This window comes from Oncorhynchus masou, chromosome 3 (genome assembly GCF_036934945.1).
Source record: "Oncorhynchus masou masou isolate Uvic2021 chromosome 3, UVic_Omas_1.1, whole genome shotgun sequence".
NCBI lineage: Eukaryota > Metazoa > Chordata > Actinopteri > Salmoniformes > Salmonidae > Oncorhynchus > Oncorhynchus masou.
The window spans coordinates 44,279,984-44,302,905 of NC_088214.1; the positions used below are offsets into that span (position 1 = coordinate 44,279,984).

Below are 22,922 nucleotides of genomic sequence, written 5' to 3' on the forward strand. Positions count from 1 at the left end.
TTCAGAAGCACTACCATTCCACTATCATTCTATAGCCTCTCCCACTTTTCATCCCCATGTGAATCTTCCTCAGTGTTTAAATCAAGTTCCTGTTTGTGTTAACTCTTGACATGCTTTATTCCCCTCTAACCCGTCTCAAACCAGTAAAATACGTAGATCCGGGTCGCTCACTTTTGGTCCTTCGAGACGGATTTGTGACTTTGCTGACACCGCCACAAAATGGCGGCCCAGAGACCACACAGGGTATTTTCCACACAGCCAACCTGTAGTCCAATGGAGTATGGCTCTGGGGTATCCAGTGAACTACGACCATTTGTATTATACCCCCTCTGTGTAGTCTATGGGAGCCCCACACCTGCCGACGGTGCAGCATGGACCCTATGGCTCGTCTCCTCCACCTGTGGGATACTACTCAGGACCAGGTGGGGTCGCATCCCCAACAACCCAGCGTGTGGATTATTATTCTACGTTGGGAAGTTGCAGCGCCATGGACAACGCTGGAAATATCACAGGAAGCACGTTTTGCCCGTATTGAGCAGAATATACAGTGTTCTTCGCATTATGCAACAGAAGACCAGATCCCGGGATTCTTCCTGTCAGCGGAGCACTCTCCAACAGGTTGCAGTGGAGAACGTCAGCCAGTCATATGGAGGACAGCAGCAAGAATGTGTTTTTGATCCCGGAAACGTTGCCAGGTGTGACTGTGACTATCGGGTGTGACTATATTGCCTCTCCATCCCCGGCACCGTTGTCAGGCATGGCTGTGACTGAGACCGGGCAGGGACACGTCATGTCCTAAAGCCCTTGCTGGTCCCCAAGAGTTGCCTGCTACGGACACTGAGCCCACACCAGATGTAATAACCCATCCCCACTCCACTGCTGGAGATTCTGGGGGAACCCTCTCCCTGGCTTGGGCAGTCTATGCGATTCCAGCAGCATCGCCACATGGTAGTGTGCCTATGTTGCTGACTGGACTCTATTCCTCACCGTCACCAGATCATCACCAGCCAGAGCTACCTGGTGAGCTGTCGCCAGCAACAGAGGCCGTGTCTGCCTCTGACTCTCTGCCTGTCACTGCACTAGGGGACCCTCCAACAGCACCGTACCTGTCTGCTGCTACCTCCGATGACCGGTCCAGGGGTGACCTGGGCCCATGGGGGAACCCAGACACACCACTGTCAACAGCCACTGACAGTACCACTTCACCTGACACAGCCCTGGGTCTACCATTTGGGCCTGCTCCGGGGCCTGCCCTAGGCCCTCCTCTGGTTCCTGCACCAGAGACTTACCTGGCTCAGTTGGGGAACTGCCACCGCCATGCCTGCTCTCCTCTGTTGTGGCACAGCCCGCCTCTGTGGGGGAAACACCGCCCACACCTGCTCTCCGCTGCTGGGGCCTGGCCTGCCTCAGTTGGGGAGCAGTTGCTTCTGGGCCTGCTCTCCTCCCCAGCCCTGGACACGGGGGCCCTCCTGGGGGTCTGGCCCACCTCTGTGGGGGAGCCACCCCTCGGCACCCTATGGATGCCCTCAGCACTCTGAACCTGGCTTCTTCTTGCCCGCCTCTGATGGGGTGGCCGGACCTTATTTTGTAAATATGCTGCTCATATTTAGGGGTGGCTATTACAAAGTCCCTGCCAGTGACTATTATTAGCACCTCACAACTGAGCTGCACACTGCACTCCCCATCCACTATGACCACTGGCGACTGAGAGTCTAGGGGGTACCATAAACCTGCCTCTCAAACTCTCTGACCTGTTTGAACTGTGCCCTGATAGGTTGCTAAGGAGGTTACTAGGGGGCCGGACATCTGCCCATCCTCTTGACTCCACGTCACACAATACTTGCAGTCTCCCTCAAGCAGTGACAGAGAGCAACATCTCTGTCTCTGCCCATCAACAACTGGACTCACATCTCCGGACTTGTGGGATGGTGTGCGTGCAGCTTCTGTCTCGATCTCAGCTTTGATGCACCTGTACGGACCTCCCCTTCTGGATGATAGGGGGGTGAACAGGTTGTTGTCCTTGATCATTATGGCCTTCCTGTGACATCGGATGATGTAGGTGTCCTGGAGGGCAGGTAGTTTGTGATGCATTGTGCAGACCACACCACCCTCTGGAGACCCTGCGGTTGTTTGCGGTGCAGTTGCCGTACCAGACGATGATACAGCCCGACAGGATGCTCTCAATTGCCTTGTTGCACTACCTGTCCTATCAGTTACAGTACACTGCTCAAAAAAATAAAGGGAACACTAAAATAACACATCCTAGATCTGAAAGAATGAAATATTCTTATTAAATACTTTTTTCTTTACATAGTTGAATGTGCTGACAACAAAATCACAAAAATTATCAATAGAAATCAAATTTATCAACCCATGGAGGTTTAGATTTGGAGTCACACCCAAAATTAAAGTGGAAAACCACACTACAGGCTGATCCAACTTTGATGTAATGTCCTTAAAACATGTCAAAATGAAGCTCAGTAGTGTGTGTGGCCTCCACGTGCCTGTATGACCTCCCTTCAACGCCTGGGCATGCTCCTGATGAGGTGGCGGATGGTCTCCTGAGGGATCTCCTCCCAGACCTGGACTAAAGCATCCGCCAACTCCTGGACAGTCTGTGGTGCAATGTGACATTGGTGGATGGAGTGAGACATGATGTCCCAGATGTGCTCAATTGGATTCAGGTCTGTGGAACGGGCGGGCCAGTCCATAGGATCAATGCCTTCCTCTTGCAGGAACTGCTGACACACTCCAGCCACATGAGGTCTAGCATGGTCTTGCATTAGGAGGAACCCAGGGCCAACCGCACCAGCATATGGTCTCACAAGGGGTCTGAGGATCTCATCTCGGTACCTAATGGCAGTCAGGCTACCTCTGGCGAGCACATGGAGGGCTGTGCGGCCTGCCAAAGAAATGCCACCCCACACCATGACTGACCCACCGTCAAACCGGTCATGCTGGAGGATGTTGCAGGCAGCAGAATGTTCTCCACGGCGTCTCCAGACTCTGTCACGTCTGTCACATGTGCTCAGTGTGAACCTGCTTTTATCTGTGAAGAGCACAGGGCGCCAGTGGCGAATTTGCCAATCTTGGTGTTCTCTGGCAAATGCCAAACGTCCTGCACGGTGTTGGGCTGTAGCACAAAGGCGGAGGTAGCGGTCCTGCTGCTGGGTTGTTGCCCTCCTACGGCCTTCTCCACGTCTCCTGATGTACTGGCCTGTCTCCTTGTAGCGCCTCCATGCTCTGGACACTACGCTGACAGACACAGCAAACCTTCTTGCCACAGCTCACATTAATGTGCCATCCTGGATGAGCTACACTACCTGAGCCACTTGTGTGGGTTGTAGACTCTGTCTCATGCTACCACTAGTGTGAAAGCACCGCCAGCATTCAAAAGTGACCAAAACATCAGACAGGAAGCATAGGAACTGAGAAGTGGTCTGTGGTCACCACCTGCAGAACCACTCCTTTATTGGGGGTGTCTTGCTAATTGCCTATAATTTCCATCTGTTGTCTATTCCATTTGCACAACAGCATGTGATATTTATTGTCAATCAGTGTTGCTTCCTAAGTGGACAGTTTGATTTCACAGAAGTGTGATTGACTTGGAGTTACATTGTGTTGTTTAAGTGTTCCCTTTATTTTTTTGAGCAGTGTATTATGTTTGTTGTAAGTTCCAACCTAAGACTTTGTCTCAAACCAAAATGGGGACTGTGTTGTATTTTAATATGAAATAACTAATGTTATTCACAATATGTTGTTTAAGTGTTCCCTTTATTTTTTTGAGCAGTGTATTATGAACAGTGTATTCATTACCTCTGTTCCAGAACCACTATCATTCCACTACCTCTCCCACTTTCCATCCCCATGTTCCTCTTCCTTGTGTTATAACTCTTGGGACACTTTATTCCCCTTTAACCGGGGGCAGGGTCAGTGAGTAACAAACCAGTAAAATACGTAGAGCTGGGGTCGCTCTCTTTCACTAATAATTCTCATGTGCCAACTTTTCGCCAAAGTCTGTGCCATGGTGAAACATGCAATCCTGTAGATCTGAAATAATTGGATGGTGAAACTTGCCAGTCAACCAGAAAAGCAATTCAGGAGTTTATTAAAGTCAGGACAATCCGTGTCTTGTAAAGAAAGAGTCTAATAGTTGAAAAAAAAAGTTTTGCAGGCAGTAGAATTAGCAAATAATGTGGCGTGGAGCTTTAGTTACGTGATGAAGTGCCTCGCGTACCTTGAAAATTATTTGGCAATCATTTATTTGAAAAACAATTTCCATAATTTTTTGCAGTGAAGTTTTACAAAAGTAAAATCCACCCTTCGACCAGATAACATTTTTGTTGATCTTTAGAAAATGCCCCCTATAACTGCCATTTCCATTACATGACGCAATGATTCTGCGTCATCGCTTTTGTCGAATAAACCTGGGTCAATGGAAACCTGACTAATGATTCCCAACCAAATTCACTGAGTTTGTGCAATTTTGACCAATTTTTTTTTTCTTCTTTCGGCTCAATACTACAAAAGTTTGGATTTGAAATCAAACAATGACTAGGAGGTTAAAATGTAGATGGTCAGCTTTAATGTGAGGGTATTTTCATCCATATCGGTTTAACCATTTAGAAATTACATTTTTGTACTGTTCCCCTCGCCCCCCATTTCATGGGACCAAAAGTATCGGGACAAATTCACTTGTATATTAAAGTAGTCAAAAGTGTAATATTTGGTCCCAAATTCCTAGCACGCAATGTCTACAAGAAATAAGAATAGAATGTTTCTAAACACGTCTACATTAATTCATGGATGCTACCATGATTACGGATATTTGTCTAACTTTCTCACTTATTATTCCCAATTCATTCAGGACTTTCCATAATCATTGTAGCATCCACATTAATGTTGAAGTCGTTAGAAACATTATATTCTTATTTACAATAAACATGACTCCAAAAAGGCACAAAACATTATTTACCATTCATATCTATGGAGCACAAAATAATCTAAAACTCAACCAAAACAGAGAAAAGGCTTCCAACAAATTTGTAGTCACAAGCTTGATGTAGTCATTGCGTGCTATGAATGTGGGACATTTTACTACTTTAATACACAAGTGAATTTGTCCCAATACTTTTGCTCCCCTAAAATGGGGGGGGACTATGTACAAAAAGTACAGTACATTCTAAACAGCTCACCCAATATGGATGAAAATACCCTCACATTAAAGCTGACAGTCTGCACTTTATCTTCAGTCATTGTTTGATTTTAAATCCAAAAACTTTGAGTATAGTGGCAAAAGAAGAAAACAATTATTCACTGTCCCAATAATTACAGAGGGCACTGTATGTTGCCCTAAGAGTTGTGCAAAGTTTGTATAATCTCATTAAAAATGATTCACAGCTGTAAGGCGCTTCCACCAAGTGTAAACTCTGGGGTGTGAAGACATGCAATCAAGACAATTTTTCACTCTGTAAATGTGGAATAGTTTGTGTAGATCGGTACGATCGGATTTAATCTCTTTTTAGATTGAATTGCAAGGCAGCAAAATGTGAAGACCGTGCAAGAGGTGGGTTGACTTTCACTAGGCAATGTATGTGTGCCAGATCATTTGTGTGCGCGCATCTTAAGAGTATCCTTACAACAGTCGGTGTCGTGGTTTGGATGGGTCCCTCTGGGCCACTACAGTCGTGGCCTAAAGTTTTGAGAATGACACAAATATTAACTTCCACAAAGTTTGCTGCTTCAGTGTCTTTAGATATTTTTGTAAGATGTTATTATGGAATACTGAAGTATAATTACAAGCATTTCAGAAGTGTCAAAAGCTTTTATTGACAATTACATGAAGTTGATGCAAAGAGTCAGTATTTGCTGTGTTGACCCTTCTTTTTCAAGACCTCTGCAATCTGCCCTGGCATGCTGTCAATTAACTTCTGGGCCACATCCTGACTGATGGCAGTCCATTCTTGCATAATCAATGCTTTGAGTTTGTCAGAATTTGTGGGGTTTTGTTTGTCCACCCGCCTCGAGGTTTGACATTAATCAACTATAGGAGACTGTTCTGGTGCTTGCTGGACTTTCTTGGGCACCCTGAAGCCTTCTTCACAACAATTGAACCGCTCTCCTTGAAGTTCTTGATGATCTGATAAATGGTTGATTTAGGTGAAAACTTACTGGCAGCAATATCCTTGCCTGTGAAGCCCTTTTTGTGCAAAGCAATGATGACGGCACATGTTTCCTTGCAGGTAACCATGGTTGACAGAGGAAGAACAAGGATTCCAAGCACCACCCTCCTTTTGAAGCTTCCAGTCTGTTATTCAAACTCAATCAGCATGACAGAATGATCTCCAGCCTTGTCCTCATCAATACTCACACCCGTGTTAACGAGAGAATCACTGACATGATGTTAGCTGGTCCTTTTGTGGCAGGGCTGAAATGCAGCGGAAAGGTTTTTTGGGGGATTCAGTTAATTTGCATGGCAAAGAGGGACTTTGCAATTAATTGCAATTCATTGGATCATCTTCAAAACATTCTGGAGTATATGCAAATTGCCATCAGACAAACTGAGGCAGCAGACTTTGTGAAAATTAATATTTGTGTCATTCTCAAAACTTTTGGCCACGACTGTACAATGAAACTAGATCTTCATAAGGGTTTGGCAGGTGAAGAAGAGAGAGAAAGTGTGCAAGAGGAAGTAGTGGAAAGGGCTTTAAAAATGATTTCCAGTCTCTCAGCAGGTAGCAGGAATCAGGAAATCCTGCTCCAGGCTTAGACCAATGCTTAGACCAATGACCAATGCTAAAAAAAATATTAACAGTATGTTTCCTGTGGAGTCTAATCTCTATAAAAGAATAATGGACACAGCTATAGTATGGGGGCTGCAGAACAGGAAAGAACACCAGGGCCTTGTAACCTAAGTAAGGCCTGCACAGATAGTTGCCTGCACACTAGACCACCCATTGACAGTTCTTTATGTTTTAACCAAAAACAAACAAAACAAAAAAAGCACACACCATCCATCAGTCACCTTACCAAGCGACCAAAGGGTCAATGTATTTATTAACAAGTCGCAGATAGGACAAAGTCTATATATACACACACACACAGACGTTTATACAATTCCTTCAGAAAGTATCCACAATGCTTCACTCTTACCAAATATTGTTACAGCCTGAATTTAAAATTGATTCAATTGAGGTTGTGTCACTTATCTACACACAATAGGGCACCACAGTGGAGGTGTCATAATACCCATAAAACCTATCTGTCAAAACAGGTTCCAATAATGTTTCCACCATTCACTTTTGAAACACTTAAAATAAGAGCTTTGTTTCGTGTAAGCTTACCCTGGCATAACGTTTTGATAACCATGTAAATCTCTCGGACGAGGTGACTTTCATCAATACATCCGCCTCTACTTACTCTCAGATTCAAAAATGCTAATTAGCATAAAAGTAGACATCACACAAAACTCCCGAGCATCATCTATAACTGATACTTTTGCTGACAGGTAATTGTGTCAATTTATTGTCCATTTAAAGAAATGTAGCCTATTTATTCATTACTATACCTAGCTAGCATTAGATGGTTAATCCAGAGATTTTGACCTTTGCCTCGATTTTGCAGTTTCAATCCAGATCATCAAGGCATTTGTAGTCCTTTATGATAGCCACATTAGCAGCCAATTATTTCATTTTGAGAGGTAAATATATATTTATAAGTCACTTTGTCCGAGAGAGATTTACATGGTTAATAAAATGTCACGCCAGGGTAAGCACGAAACACAGGCCCTTGATTTGGAGTGTTTCCAAAATCCCCTATGGGAAAAATGAATGGTGGAGAAACGATTGGAACCATTTCCCTGTTTGACCACTAGGTTTTATTGGTATTTTAACACATACTGTGGTACTCCATACCCCATAATGTCAACGTGGAATTTTGTTTGTAGAAAGTATTAGAAATTATTGCAAAATTAAAAGCCGAAATGTCTTGAATCAATAAATATTTAACCCTTTTGTTTTGGCAAGCCTAAATAAGTTAAGGAATAAAAATGTGCTTAACAAATCGCATAATAAGTTGCACGGACTCATTCCATGTTCAATAATAGTGGTTGACATGATTATGGAGTAACTACCCAATCTCTCTACCCCACACATACAGACAATTGTAAGGGCCCTCAATCGAGGAGTGAATTATAAGCACAGATTCAGGGGATGTTTTTCAATGCCTCGCAATGGGCACTGATTGGTAGATGTGTGTATATATATATTTTTTTAAAGAAGACACTGAATATCCCTTTGAGCATGGGGTGAAGTTATTAATTAGGCTCTGGATGGTGCATCAATACACCCAGTCAGTTACTCCGCAATACTAACCTAACTGACAGAGTGGATAGAAGGAAGCCTGGACAGAATAAAAATATTCCAAAACATGCATCCTGTTTGCAATAATACTCCAAAAAATGTAGCAAAGAAATTAACTTTTTGTCCAAAATACAAAGCATTACATAAGGGGCAAATCCAATTACCACTTCATATTTTCAAGCATGGTGGTGGCTGCATCACGTTATGGGTATGCTTGTCATTGGCAAGGACTAGGGAGTTTTGGGGGGATAAAAGTAAGAGAAATACATCTATAAGCAAAGGGAAAATTCTAGAGGAAAACTTGGCAGACAAATTCACCTTTTAGCTGGACAATACCTCAAACACAAGGCCAAATCTATACTAGAGTTGCTTAACAAAATAACAGGATATATTTGAATGCTTCTGTGGCCTAGTTACAGTTTTGACTTAAATCGTTTTGAAAATCTATGGCAAGACTTTAAAATAGTTATCTAGAGATGATCAACTATACACTTGACAGAGATTGAAGAATTTGAAAAGAATAATGGGCAAATATTGTACAATCCAAGTGTGCAAAGCTCTTAGAAACTTAACCAAAAAAAGACAGATGTAGAAGCAACTTTGGCGGCGATTACAAAGTATTGACTCAGGGTTGTGAATACTTATGTAAATTAGATATTTATGTATTTTATTTGAAATAAATGTGATACATAAAAAAAAAAAAAAATGTCATTATGGGGTATTGTGTGTAGATGGGTGAGAAAATCCATATTGAATTCAGGCTGTAACAGAATGTGGCATAAGTCCAGGGGCATGAATACTTTCTGAAGGCACTGTATATATACAGTGGGGAGAACAAGTATATGATACACTGCCGATTTTGCAGGTTTTCCTACTTACAAAGCATGTAGAGGTCTGTCATTTTTATCATAGGAACACTTCAACTGTGAGAGGCGGAATCTAAAACAAAAATCCAGAAAATCACATTGTATGATTTTTAAGTAATTAATTTGCATTTTATTGCATGAAATAAGTATTTGATACATCAGAAAAGCAGAACTTAATATTTGGCACAGAACCCTTTGTTTGCAATTACAGAGATCATACGTTTCCTGTAGTTCTTGACCAGGTTTGCACACACTGCAGCAGGGATTTTGGCCCACTCCTCCATACAGACCTTCTCCAGATCCTTCAGGTTTCGGGGTTGTCGCAGGGCAATACAGACTTTCAGCTCCCTCCAAAGATTTTCTATTGGGTTCAGGTCTGGAGACTGGCTAGGCCACTCCAGGACCTTGAGATGCTTCTTACGGAGACACTCCTTAGTTGCCCTGGCTGTGTGTTTCGGGTCGTTGTCATGCTGGAAGACCCAGCCACGACCCATCTTCAATGCTCTTACTGAGGGAAGGAGGTTGTTGGCCAAGATCTTGCGATACATGGCCCCATCCATCCTCCCCTCAATAAGGTGCAGTCGTCCAGTCCCCTTTGCAGAAAAGCATCCCCAAAGAATGATGTTTCCACCTACATGCTTTACGGTTGGGATGGTGTTCTTGGGGTTGTACTCATCCTTCTTCCTCCAAACACAGCGATTGGAGTTTAGACCAAAAAGCTCTATTTTTGTCTCATCAGACCACATGACCTTCTCCCATTCCTCCTCTGGATCATCCAGATGGTCATTGGCAAACTTCAGACGGGCCTGGAAATGTGCTGGCTTGAGCAGGGTTACCTTGCGTGTGCTGCAGGATTTTAATCCATGACGGTGTAGTGTGTTACTAATGGTTTTCTTTGAGACTGTGCTCCCAGCTCTCTTCAGGTCATTGACCAGGTCCTGCCGTGTAGTTCTGGGCTGATCCCTCACCTTCCTAATGATCATTGATGCCCCACGAGGTTAGATCTTGCATGGAGCCCCAGACCGAGGGTGATTGACTGTCATCTTGAACTTCTTCCATTTTCTAATAATTGCGCCAACAGTTGTTACCTTCTCACCAAGCTGCTTGCCTATTGTCCTGTAGCCCATCCCAGCCTTGTGCAGATCTACAATTTTATCCCTGATGTCCTTACACAGCTCTCTGGTCTTGGCCATTGTGGAGAGGTTGGAGTCTGTTTGATTGAGTATGTGGACAGGTGTCACACCCTGACCATAGTTTGCTTTGTATGTTTCTATCTTTTGTTTGGTCAGGGTGTGATCTGAGTGGGCATTCTATATTGTGTGTCTAGTTTGTCTGTTTCTGTGTTTGGCCTGATATGGTTCTCAATCAGAGGCAGGTGTTAGTCATTGTCTCTGATTGGGAACCATATTTAGGGAGCCTGTTTGGTGTTGGGTTTTATGGGTGATTGCTTCTGTCTTTGTGTTTGTTACACCAGATAGGGCTGTTTTCGGTTTTTCACATTTTTGTATATTGTTCTATTGTCATCTTTATTAAAGATGTATCAAAATAACCACACTGCGTTTTGGTCAGCCTCTCCTTCAACAGAAGAATACAGGTAACGAGTTCAAAAAGGTGCAGTTAATACAGGTAATGAGTGGAGAACAGGAGGGCTTCTTAAAGAAAAACTAACAGGTCTGTGAGAGCCGGAATTCTTACTGGTTGGTAGGTGATGAAATACTTATGTCATGCAACACAATTTAAATTAATTACTTAAAAATCATACAATGTGATTTTCTGGATTTTTGTTTTAGATTCCGTCTCTCACAGTTGAAGTGTACATATGATAAAAAATAACAGACCTCTACATGCTTTGTAAGTAGGAAAACCTGCAAAATCGGCAGAGTATCAAATACTTGTTCTCCCCACTGTATATAATATAAAAAGAAACAGCAACACTTGTGATTTGAAGTGTAATGACCTTGCCAGTGATTGATTGCACAGGGCAAGGTGATAACTGATATAGACCTCTCCCAATGAGTGATATGGTGAGGTTTCCTGTATGATGTCATTGGTGACTCCAGTTTTAATAGCTATATTCTGCTTAGTGACCAGGCTGGAAAAACAGGGTTGGGGTCTGTTTAAATTCCTGTCCAGTCCAGGAAGCACAAAAAAAAATCTTATTAATTTAAAAAGTCTCATAGAAAATTACTGACTTTCAAAAAAACAACTCAAATGTCACCCCAAAAAAGGTACAAACAAAAAGCATATGTCATAATAAAATTCACCATATAAAGCTGATTATTACATTCGGTACATTTTTAAATATTCAAATCTTAAAAATGACATTCTTAAGTTTTGTTGAAGATGTTGAGGGAAGCGGCGAGGGAGGCAGAAAATGCAACCATAGCGTGGTCTTATCTGGTCAATACTGAACCACTGCAGTGCATGGAGCAACACTTAAATACTTAACTGTAACGAACAACAACAAATAAATGGGCGTTTTTTTTGCTGAGAAACTTGGGACCAGTAAGCTTTCACATTGTAATACCAGTATTGCAAGTCAAAAGGGTATTATAATAGAACTCCTGTGGATAATTTACTGCAATCTTGCAAGAGTCCGGAACATCAATGCCGAGCTCCAACCGATATTTGACATCAGGACAGATATTTCTCCACAACCCGAACCAACCACATAGAATTGTTCAGAGAGCCGATCCGTGACCCGCCAAAAAAAGTATATATTTAAATTGTTTTTATGACTCCAGAGTAGGAGGGTAATAGGTGTTCCCCTTCCCTGTATTAATTTGTCTGCATGTCTATTCAAGATTTGGATAAAAGAATGCCATGAACTAAGAATGATAAACCTCTCTTATAATTCACAATGCAGCACATTAACTCAAATCGCTTTTAAAAAGAGCCTTCCAATTAGCCTTCTTAACTAATGAAAGCCTACAGCCGACATAAAACAATACCTTTACATTCAATATTGTTTAATTTGAAACAAACAATTCCCAGAATCGAATAGGCTATAAGGCTGCAAAAATTGGCTACTCAAACTTTTACCAGCCACAGATTGAAACTTTATATAGCCTGTGCAAAGTTAATTAATGTAATAATTAACTGATAATAAACAGAATTATCGTAAACAAACACCTGCTTGCCCTTTAAATGTGTATCCATCTACCAGGTTGTTGTCTCTAAAACGGGCATTTCACTGTTTCCATGATGGTGTATATTCAACCATCATAACAGGAGAAATAAAAATAAAGGTTAAGTTAACAATTTTCGATTGTGCTACGAGTCTGGGAAAATAAACTTGGCAACATATAGTTTCATGGCGGAAGGGAACATAAGCTCTGCATGTGGACAAATTAGGAATGTTTCTCAGCACCACACAAATAATGGAGAGTTCCCATCGCCACTCTCACTGCGTGGCTGGTAACCTAGGCTGCTGCCCCACCGCTCACATAATGGTATTCACAACACTTTCTGAAGAGCCATAATAGAAATACTAGGATTTGAGGGACATCTACTCAACAACTTATGACACCACAGTGAGTCATTGAGGAAGCAAGTTATGGCGAACTGTTAGACGGAAAGGAAAGTTAGTGCTCCATCTATGCCTTAAATTATAAATAAATTCAACCAAGATAAAATAATCCATGTTTAAACTTCCTGTTAAAATCCAAAATGCTCATCTCAAAACGCACGGTGGCCTCAAAAACGCCTGCCGATATGGAAGTGAGAAGGGGGAGATAGAGGTTTGAAAAAGGTTTCTCCCCGCCAGGCCTGGAAGGAGGCTCGCCGGGAAAGACAGTACTGAGAGAACTGGGGATGGGGTGGAGGTCGCTGGAGCTTGTTAAAAAGCATAGTAAAAATCTTTGACATTTACACTGTTAAAGTAAATACATTCAGGCAGTAGAGGGAGAGGTATTCTCCTCCCCCCATTGTAACGAGGTACATTTGGCACTGCTGTAACTATCTGTCCCTGGCTCTCTCCTGCAGTCTGTCAGTCTCTACATCTGTCTGTCAGACCTTCCATCCTCCTCTTCCATACCACTCATGTTTCATTCGATGCTCGCTGGTTTCAAAATGGTAAACGCGGTTGTCCGATTACTGGCGTTCGATCCATGCCCGTCCCTCCTGGCTGTGTCAGACAGGAGCCTCTGGGTCAGAAGGCACATGTGCGCCTTTCCTTCGAGTCATCCGCTTAAATCTCCTCTACATAAAAACTCAGACAGTGTGCAGACCACCAGGGTCTGGGTTCCAAGGTTCCAAGGGTCCTCCCCCCCACCACCCCCCCACCACCCCCCAGGTTTATTCCCAGCATCCTCTGTTCTGTAGTTCTTTTGGGAAAAGGCAAACCTCTTGGATGGTCAGACTCAGATGCCGTTAGTCAGGTCCGTGATGATGTTGGCCTTCACCAGCTTGCGGAGGAATTCCTTCTCCTTGGATATGTTGTGTGTCCAGGACTGTGGAGGTGCAAGGGAACACAATCAGAAACAAGAAGAATGTCAGATGAATGCCGTTCAGGTTCAAAGACCCTGTTCTCATCAGCCTAAACTTGAAGGACGTTCCTTGCATTCTATTCTGTTTGCATCATCTCTCTGCATCAAAATATTTCACTTGACCTGGTTAAGAGCATTGCCATAGGCACTTTAGTAAAAGCATGCATTGTTTTTCTGATAAATGTGTGATAGATTAGAGTGTTTGTGTGTATATGGAGCCACACCGCGTTTCCCTCCCCATTGTGATCCAGGCCCTCAGTCCGGTTGGCAGAGTGTGTAACCAGAGCAGGGGATGGGCTCAGGGGCCTGAGAGTGCAAGGACTGGGCTGAACCTGGCCCCACAGCTGCCCCAGGGAACCCACCTGGCTCCAAGCTGTGAGACCGAGCCGCTCGAGTGCCCCTGGCCTGTCTGGGTCGGCCCGGACACTGACGGATCTCACTCACACGGAACCAGGGCTAGGGTTTCAATGCTCTGCAGGGAGCATGGTCGGGAAACCCATGTGAGCGGTAACACCGGTGTCTCTCTTCAGGCCTTGCTATCTGATTCAGGCTGAAAGTCCAGGGATGAGGAGCTAGTTCAGAAAGTAGATGATATGGAAGCAACCTCCCTCTTGCTCTTGCTTTAACACATCTTTGCATACACATAACACACACATACAAATGCTGTGTACAGCCATGCTGTACAGTGTGGTATTCTACATTCACTCCTGTATGACCCCTTTACACTAAGCTAGAGAAAGTTGAAAAACACCCCAAAGTGCACCTTGATCCATCTCGCGTCTACGGTGGGTAACGCTGGCTGAAGGAGGGGGCTAGTTCACGTCAGACAGTGAGTAAGTAAGGATACTACTGCATCTCATCACCGCCTCAGAGGTGACCTCAGCACATTACCACCAACGGAAGGACATGAGGGAGCGGTAGTCTTTTAGTGTTCCAATGACTATATACCTACTAGATGATGTTTCCATTGATTGCATTGCTCAACATGGCAAATGTCAGGAGTTCACTGGGAGTTTAGACAAAGGTTATCATTCTGAGCTCCTAGTTCCTACGTCAGCTCCCCTCTGTGACATCTGTAATAACAGAACACTGATGAAGTCTGGAGTGGAGGATTAAAACGCTCCATCTTGGGGTAATTTATTTGGTCATAGTTCAAAGGGAGGAGGGGGGATACGAGAGCCAATCAAAAGACACAGATAATGGAATAACACTCTCGTCAGTCTAACAGGTCTAGCGGGGAGCCAATGTAGTCTCCGCTCTCTCACCTGCACTCTCCTGAAAACACAGGATCGGGGATAGCAATACAGTGGATTTGTGCACTGACAATGCGTTTTCACCCTTCCAGTTCTTTCACATTGACTTAGCGTAGACAAGGAGAGGACACGCCACTCGAAGACTACTGAGATGCACACATTTCCAGTTGAAATGAATGCAACAAAAACACGCACCTCTTTGATGGCGGACATCTTGACTGTTTCGTAGTAGTGCAAGGGTGCGTGAGGCATGTTCATGTCATAACCGAAGCCAGCCACCACCACCTCATCACAGTTATGCAGCGCCATTGTTATGGCGACGGTCCCCAGGGTTGGAATGTTCTGGAGAAGGAAAAGCAGAGATGGCCATTAGTGGTGCACGGATCAGCTGTTTGTTCAACTGCACCCGCCTGCAATATTTAATAACCCATCTGCAAACACCTGACTAAGACAAAAGCTGTGAAAACGACCCCACATGTTTCTGATAGGATTTCAGTTCGACTTGGTTGCATATTTTATGTATTTGTATTTATTATGGGTCCCCATAAGCTGCTGCCGATGCAGCAAGTACTCTTCCTGGGGTCCGGCAAAATTAAGGCAGTTATACAATTTTAAAAACATTACAATACATTAACTACAGAATTCACAACACACTAAGTGAGTGCCCTCAGGCCCATACTCCACTAGCACATATCTACAACACAAAATCCATGTGTACATGTGTTTAGTGCCTATGTTTGTGTTGCTTCACAGTCCCCGCTGTTTCATAAGGTGTATTTTTATCTGTTTAAAAAAAATTGGATTCTATTGCTTGCATCAGTTACCTGATGATGTGGTACAGAGTTCCATGTAGTCATGGCTCTATGTAGTACTGTTCACCTCCCATAGTCTGTTAAGGACTGTGAAGAGACGGTGGCATATCTTGTGGGGTATGCATGGGTGTCTGAGCTGTGTGCTAGTCGTTTAAAAACAGACAGCTCTGTGCTTTCAACATGTTAATAGCACTCACAGTAGTAATGAAGTCAATCTCTCCTGTACTTTGAGCCAGGAGAGATTTAAATGAATATTATTAATGGTTTGCTCTTTGTATACAGTGGGGCTAAAAAGTATTTAGTCAGCCACCAATTGTGCAAGTTCTTCCACTTCAACTATGACAGACAAAATGAGAAAAAAAATCCAGAAAATCACATTGTAGGATTTTTAATGAATTTATTTGCAAATTATGGTGGAAAATAAGTATTTGGTCACCGTCAAACAAGCAGGATTTCTGGCTCTCACAGACCTGTAACTTCTTCTTTAAGAGGCTCCTCTGTCCTTCACTCGTTACCTGTATTAATGGCACCTGTTTGAACTTGTTATCAGTATAAAAGACCTGTCCACAACCTCAAACAGTCACACTCCAAACTCCACTATGGCCAAGACCAGGGAGCTGTCAAAGGGCACCAGAAACAAAACTGTAGACCTGCACCATGCTGGGAAGACTGAATCTGCAATATGTAAGCAGCTTGGTTTGAAGAAATCAACTGTGGGAGCAATTATTAGGAAATGGAAGACATACAAGACCACTGATAATCTCCCTCGATCTGAGGCTCCACGCAAGATCTCACCCCGTGGGGTCAAAATGATCATAAGAACGGTGAGCAAAAATCCCAGAACCACACGCGGGGACCTAGTGAATGACCTGCAGAGAGCTGGGACCAAAGTAACAAAGCCAACCATCAGTAACACACTACTCCGCCAGGGACTCAAATCCTGCAGTGCCAGACACGTCCCCCTGCTTAAGCCAGTACATGTCCAGGCCCGTCTGAAGTTTGCTAGAGAGCATTTGGATGATCCAGAAGAAGATTGGGAGAATGCATTATGGTCAGATGAAACCAAAATAGAACTTTTGGGTAAAAACTCAACTCGCCGTGTTTGGAGGACAAAGAATGCTGAGTTGCATCCAAAGAACACCATACCTACTGTGAAGCATGGGGGTGGAAACATCATGCTTTGGGGCTGTATTTCTGCAAAGAGACCAGGACGACTGATCCGTGTAAAGGAAAGAATGAATGGGGCTATGTATCGTGAGATTTTTAGTGAAAACCTCCTTCCACGAGCAAGGGCATTGAAGATTAAACGTGACTGGGTCTTTCAGCATGACAATGATCCCAAACACACCGCCCGGGCAATGAAGGAGTGGCTTCGTAAGAAGCATTTCAAGGTCCTGGAGTGGCCTAGCCAGTCTCCAGATCTCAACCCCATAGAACATCTTTGGAGGGAGTTGAAAGTCCGTGTTGCCCAGCAACAGCCCCAAAACATCACTGCTCTAGAGGAGATCTGCATGGAGGAATGGGCCAAAATTACCAGCAACAGTGTGTGAAAACCTTGTGAAGACTTACAGAAAACGTTTGACCTCTGTCATTGCCAACAAAGGGTATATAACAAAGTATTGAGAAACTTTTGTTATTGACCAAATACTTATTTTCCACCATAATTTGCAAATAAATTCATTAAAAAATCCTACCATGTGATTTTCTGGATTTTTTTCTCTCGTTTTGTCTGTCATAGTTGAAGTGTACCTATGATGAAAATTACAGGCCTCTCTCATCCTTTTAAGTGGGAGAACTTGCACAATTGGTGGCTGACTAAATACTTTTTTTGCCCCACTGTACATCCAAAGGACAGCTGTGCTGTCCTGTTCTGAGCCAATTGTAATTTTTTCTGAGCCAATTGTAATCTCTGTAGCACCAGACCACAAAACTGAACAGTAGTACAGGTGTGACAAAACTAGAGCCTGTTAAGAAGGTAGAGAAGCACTGTATTATGGACAGACTTCTCCCCATCTTAGCTACTGTTGTATGTTTCGGCCATGACAGTTTACAATCCAGGGTTACTCCAAGCAGGTTAGTCACCTCAACTTGCTCAATTTCCACATTATCTATCACAATATTTAGTTGAGGTTTAGGGTTTAGTGAATCATTTGTCCCAAATACAATAGTTTTTGAAATATTTAGGACTACCTTATTCCTTGCCACCCATTCTGAAACTAACTGCAGCTCTTTGTTAGGCGTTGCAGTCATTTCAGTTGCTGTAATAGCTGACGTGTAGTGTTGAGTCATCCACATACATAGACACACTGGCTTTACTCAAATGTCGTTAGTAAAGATTGAAAAAAAGTAAGGAGCCTAGACAGCTGCCCTGGGGAATTCCTGATTCTATCTGGATTATGTTGTAGAGGCTTCCATTAAAGAACACCCTCGTTGTTCTGTTAGACAGGTAACTTTTCCACAATATAGCACTGAAGTCTAACAGCCCCCACAATCTTATTATCAATTTCTCTCAGCGAATCATCAGTCATTTGTGTAAGTGCTCTGCTTGTTGAATGTCCTTCCCCTATAAGCGTGCTGAAAGTCTGTTGTAAATGTGTTTACTGTAAAATAGCATTGTATCTGGTTAAACACAATGTTTTACCAAGGGTTGGTAACAGGCTGATAGGTAGGCTATTTGAGCCACTAAGTAGCAGAATTACTTTTTCTTCCCTCCAGGCCTGAGGGCACACACTTTTTAGTAGGCTTAAATTGAAAATATGGCAAATAGGAGTGGCAATATTGTCCACTATTATCCTAAGTTGTTAGACCCCAGTGGCTTATCCTTGATGATAGACGAGTGTTTTTTTCATCTTCCACACTCACTTTACAGAATTCAAAATTGCAATTCTTGTCTTTCACAATTTGGTCAGATGTACATGGATGTGTAGTGTTTGCTAATCTTGCCAATTAAACAATAATTAAAGTAGTTGGCAATATCAGTCGGTTTTGTCATGAATGAGATATCTGATTCAATGAATGATGGAGCTGAGTTCGCCTTTCTCCCAAAATTTAGTTGAAGGTGCTCCAAAGCGTTTTTCTATCATTCTTTGTCATTTATCTTTGGTTCATAATATAGTTTCTTATTTTAATTCTGTTGTGCAGCCAGATTTATTTGCCATTCCTTTTGCCTCATCCCTCTCAACCATATAATTTTCAATTCCTCATCAATCCACAGGGATTTAACAGTTTTTAGTAATTTTCTGAATGGGTGCATGCTTATTAGTAACTGGGATAAGCAATTTCATAAAATGTGTCAAGTGAAACATCTATTTTCTCCTCATTACACACCATGGATTACACAAACACATTCTTTACATCAACAACAGAGGAATCACTACAAAACTTATTGTATGACCTTTTATACCACTATATTAGGTCCAGCCTTTAGAACTTAGGTTTTCCTAGATATGGCTACTATATTGTGATCACTATATCCAATGGATCTGCAGCATTAGTGAAGATGTAATCAATACATGTTGATGATTTCACTCCTGTGCTGTTTAACTACCCTGGTAGGTTGACTGATAACCTGAACCATTGGTTACAGTTTGAAGCTTTTTCTTGAGTGGGTAGCTTGATGAAAGCCAGCGGTTTTAATACTATCAGCTTTTATGATGCTGATAAAGATAGATGACCGTCTGTAGATGCTGAAAATGCTCAAGGAATCATATTTCTCTACTCCTGTTCACGAGTCAAAATGTACATTTGGTGTATCATTTTACTGCAAGAAATGTTTAGTTCTGCAGGAGTTAATATTAAGACTAATGTGAAAGGTTATAGTCAGTGTCCATATAACCCATCTGAACAGTAGGCTACAGTTCAAATAGGCCTATGGCACGTCTTGTGACTGTCTAATTTCTATAGCGCCTCACAATCATCACACATAACATTGCCGGCACTGCTATCATCCTCTTTTTACCACTTCACCAAATCTTTCCCAAACATTACTTTTCTGGTCCTCCCTTTCTATTTTCAAAATCTCCATTTCTTATTTAATTAAACTCAGGCATTGTCCTTTTTACCTTAGTGGATCGAAGCTAACTTTTCCGCCTTTTCCCAAAAGCGTTTGGTGATTGGCATGTAGGCTATTTGGCTCGTAAAGTTAAGCCCTAAAGTTTAAGCAGTAATGACCGATAGCCTAAAAAGCAAAACCTCAATGTAGCCTTGCCTAATAATTTATATATACAGTTGAAGTCGGAAGTTTACATACACCTTAGCCAAATACATTTAAACTCAGTTTTTCACAATTCCTGACATTTGGTAGCATTGCATTTAAATGGTGTAACTTGGGTCAAACATTTCAGGTAGCCTTCCACAAGCTTCCCACAATAAGTTGGGTGAATTTTGGCTCATTCCTCCTGACAGAGCTGGTGTAACTGAGTCAGGTTTGTAGGCCTCCTTGCTCGCACACGCTTTTTCAATTCTGCCCACACATTTTTTATAGGATTGAGGTCAGGGCTTTGTGATGGCCACTCCAATACCTTGACTCTGTTGTCCTTAAGACATTTTGCCACAACTTTGGAAGTATGCTTGGGGTCATTGTCCATTTGGAAGACCCATTTGTGACCAAGCTTTAACTTCCTGACTGATATCTTGAGATGTTGCTTCAATATATCCACATAATTTTTCTCCCTCATGATGCCATCTATTTTGTGAAGTGCACCAGTCCCTCCTGCAGCAAAGCACCCCCACAACACGATGCTGCCACCCCCGTTCTTCACGGTTGGGATGGTGACCTTCAGCTTGGTGGTCATTATGGCCAAACAGTTATATTTTTGTTTCATCAGACCAGAGGACATTTCTCCAAAAAGTACAATATTTGTCCCCATGTGCAGTTGCAAACCTTAGTCTGTCGGTTTTGGAGCAGTGGCTTTTTCCTTGCTGACCGGCCTTTCAGGTAATCTCGATATAGGACTCGTTTTACAGTGGATTTAGATACATTTGTACCGGTTTCCTCCAGCATCTGCACAAGGTCCTTTGCTGTTGTTCTGGGATTGATTTGCACTTTTCGCATACCTGAGCGGTATGACGGCTGCGTGGTCCCATGGTTTTTATACTTGCGTACTATTGTTTGTACAGATGAACATGGTACCTGCAGGCGTTTATAAATTGTCCCCAAGGATGAACCAGAGTTGTGGAGGTCTACAAATTTCTTCTTTTGATTTTCCTATGATGTCAAGCAAAGAGGCATTGCGTTTGAAGGTAGGCCTTGAAATACATCCCCAGGTACACCTCCAATTGGCTCAAATTATGTAAATTAGCCTGTCAGAAACTTCTAAAGCCCATGACATCATTTTCTGGAATTTTCCAAGCTGTTTAAAGGCACAGTCAATTTAGTGTATGTAAACTTCTAACCCACTGGAATTGTGATACAATGTATTATAAGTTAAATAATCTGTCTGTAAACAATTGTTGGAAAAATGACGTGTCATGCACAAAGTAGATGCCCTAACCGACTTGCCAAAACTATAGTTTGTTAACAATAAATTTGTCGAATGGTTGAAAAACAAGTTTTAATGACTTCAACCTAAGTGTATGTAAACTTCCGACTTCAACTGTATGTGTGTGTATATATATATATTTTTTTAAATGTATTGTTCTTTCTTTATTCAACCCGGCCTTTATCCACACAATATTTCATGACCCTAAACCCGCCCGCCCAGCAGATATAATCGTGGGGACTGCGGGTTATGAGTCAACCCGCGCCATGTCACTTTTTTATAGTATGTAGTATCTTATGTTGGGGTGCAATATAGGAAAAAAGCGTTATAAGAAGGTGAGATGAGTTTGTCGTCAATGACCCAACACCCTTTCCACTAAGAGCACTAGGTATTTCAAGCAAGCATTGGGAAATCAAATCAAAACTGAAAATGCCTATATGAACCGTTGTATTCTCCATCTTCCTTTAAATGTGCTATCTTGCTCCTAGTCTGTGACTGGTCTGGCACCACCCTCCTTTCCCACTCCCCGTTGCGCATGGCTTTGTTCTGGGCCCAAGTTGTTAACTTGTCCTGATCTGAACGTGATCAACAATTTGCTTAAAGAGCCGCTCCCCCAATGTCACAGTAGTTTGAGAGGGCAGACCTTCACTTCCTCTAAGCCTAGGGGTACATGGGGAGGACAATTGGAGGGGTTGAGGCCCCCTCTAAATCGTCAGCTTGATTTGGAGCCCTAGGGCAGGTGTAGCTTAGGGTCCCCCCTGCTGTGTGAGCCCGCAAACACACACAAGTACTAATCAGGGGCAAGAAAGGTGGGCATTTTAGGGGAATGATGTGTCAGGCTACACCCTGCCTTGATCAGTATTGTTGTTTTGGACAGCCCCGCCCCCCCACCCACCCGCACACACTGAGGGGGTACCAGGGCTCCCCACATGTTCTACACATGTTCTTGTAGACCAGGTGTTCAGGGCAGAAGGCTGTACATTTCTTGTACCCCTTCCCAACTCCCTAACCCCTTTCGCAGCCCACCTCCCTACCCCCGGCCTAACCCATCTCCCTTGCTCTCCTCTGTGGAACTTTAGCCTTTCAAGCCAGTCTGCTGTACAGTTCCAATCCTGGAGGGCATCTGCTGGACTTTTCCCTTTGATCAGCCAAACACGGTCCCAGTAAACCAGGTAAGTGGCCTCATGAAGACAATCAATTAATTTGATTGACTAGTTAGGTGCCAAGGAGAGATGAAAACAAGCAGACCGTGTGGCAGTCCAGAATCTACAGCCTCATCTGATGCCCTCCTCAAAACCAAAATGAGAACAAACTGAATCTATGTGGAGGATTTAAGGAAGTAATACATCTAGCCCTTCATTTTCCCTCGGTAAACAGTTACTTTAAAAAACATTGTAAAATGTGGCCCTGAAGCCTTGTCGCTCTTTAACGACTCCTTTGTGGCTCCGTGACCATCTATAATTAGTCATTCATACTGCGGGATAATGCTACCGTACTTGTAGACTTGCAGTCATTAAGCTAACGCTAGTTAGCCTGGCAAAACGGCCACTAACTTCCTTCATACTGCACATCATCTGACTCTGGGTAAATAAAATGGCTTAAAATACCAGAATCTCGCCGTATCCCTTTAACGGTTTAATTTCCTGTGATGGCATGGCAAGGTG

The 22,922-nt window shown here is 42.9% G+C and overlaps 1 protein-coding gene across 6 annotated transcripts in view; it reads right to left on the reverse strand.

The window, feature by feature from the left end:
• Positions 1–13,520: 13,520 nt before the first annotated feature.
• The window catches only part of LOC135517745 (CMP-N-acetylneuraminate-beta-1,4-galactoside alpha-2,3-sialyltransferase-like), an 87,307-nt gene continuing 77,905 nt past the window's right edge, over positions 13,521–22,922 (reverse strand). For all 6 annotated transcript variants that reach the window (XM_064942339.1, XM_064942346.1, XM_064942321.1 and 3 more), the window contains 2 exons: positions 15,162–15,308; positions 13,521–13,677 (listed from right to left, as the gene is read on the reverse strand). In XM_064942339.1, coding sequence (XP_064798411.1) covers positions 13,588–13,677; positions 15,162–15,308 — 237 coding nt within the window. In that variant the 3' untranslated portion in view covers positions 13,521–13,587. The remainder of the gene's footprint in view (positions 13,678–15,161; positions 15,309–22,922) is intronic.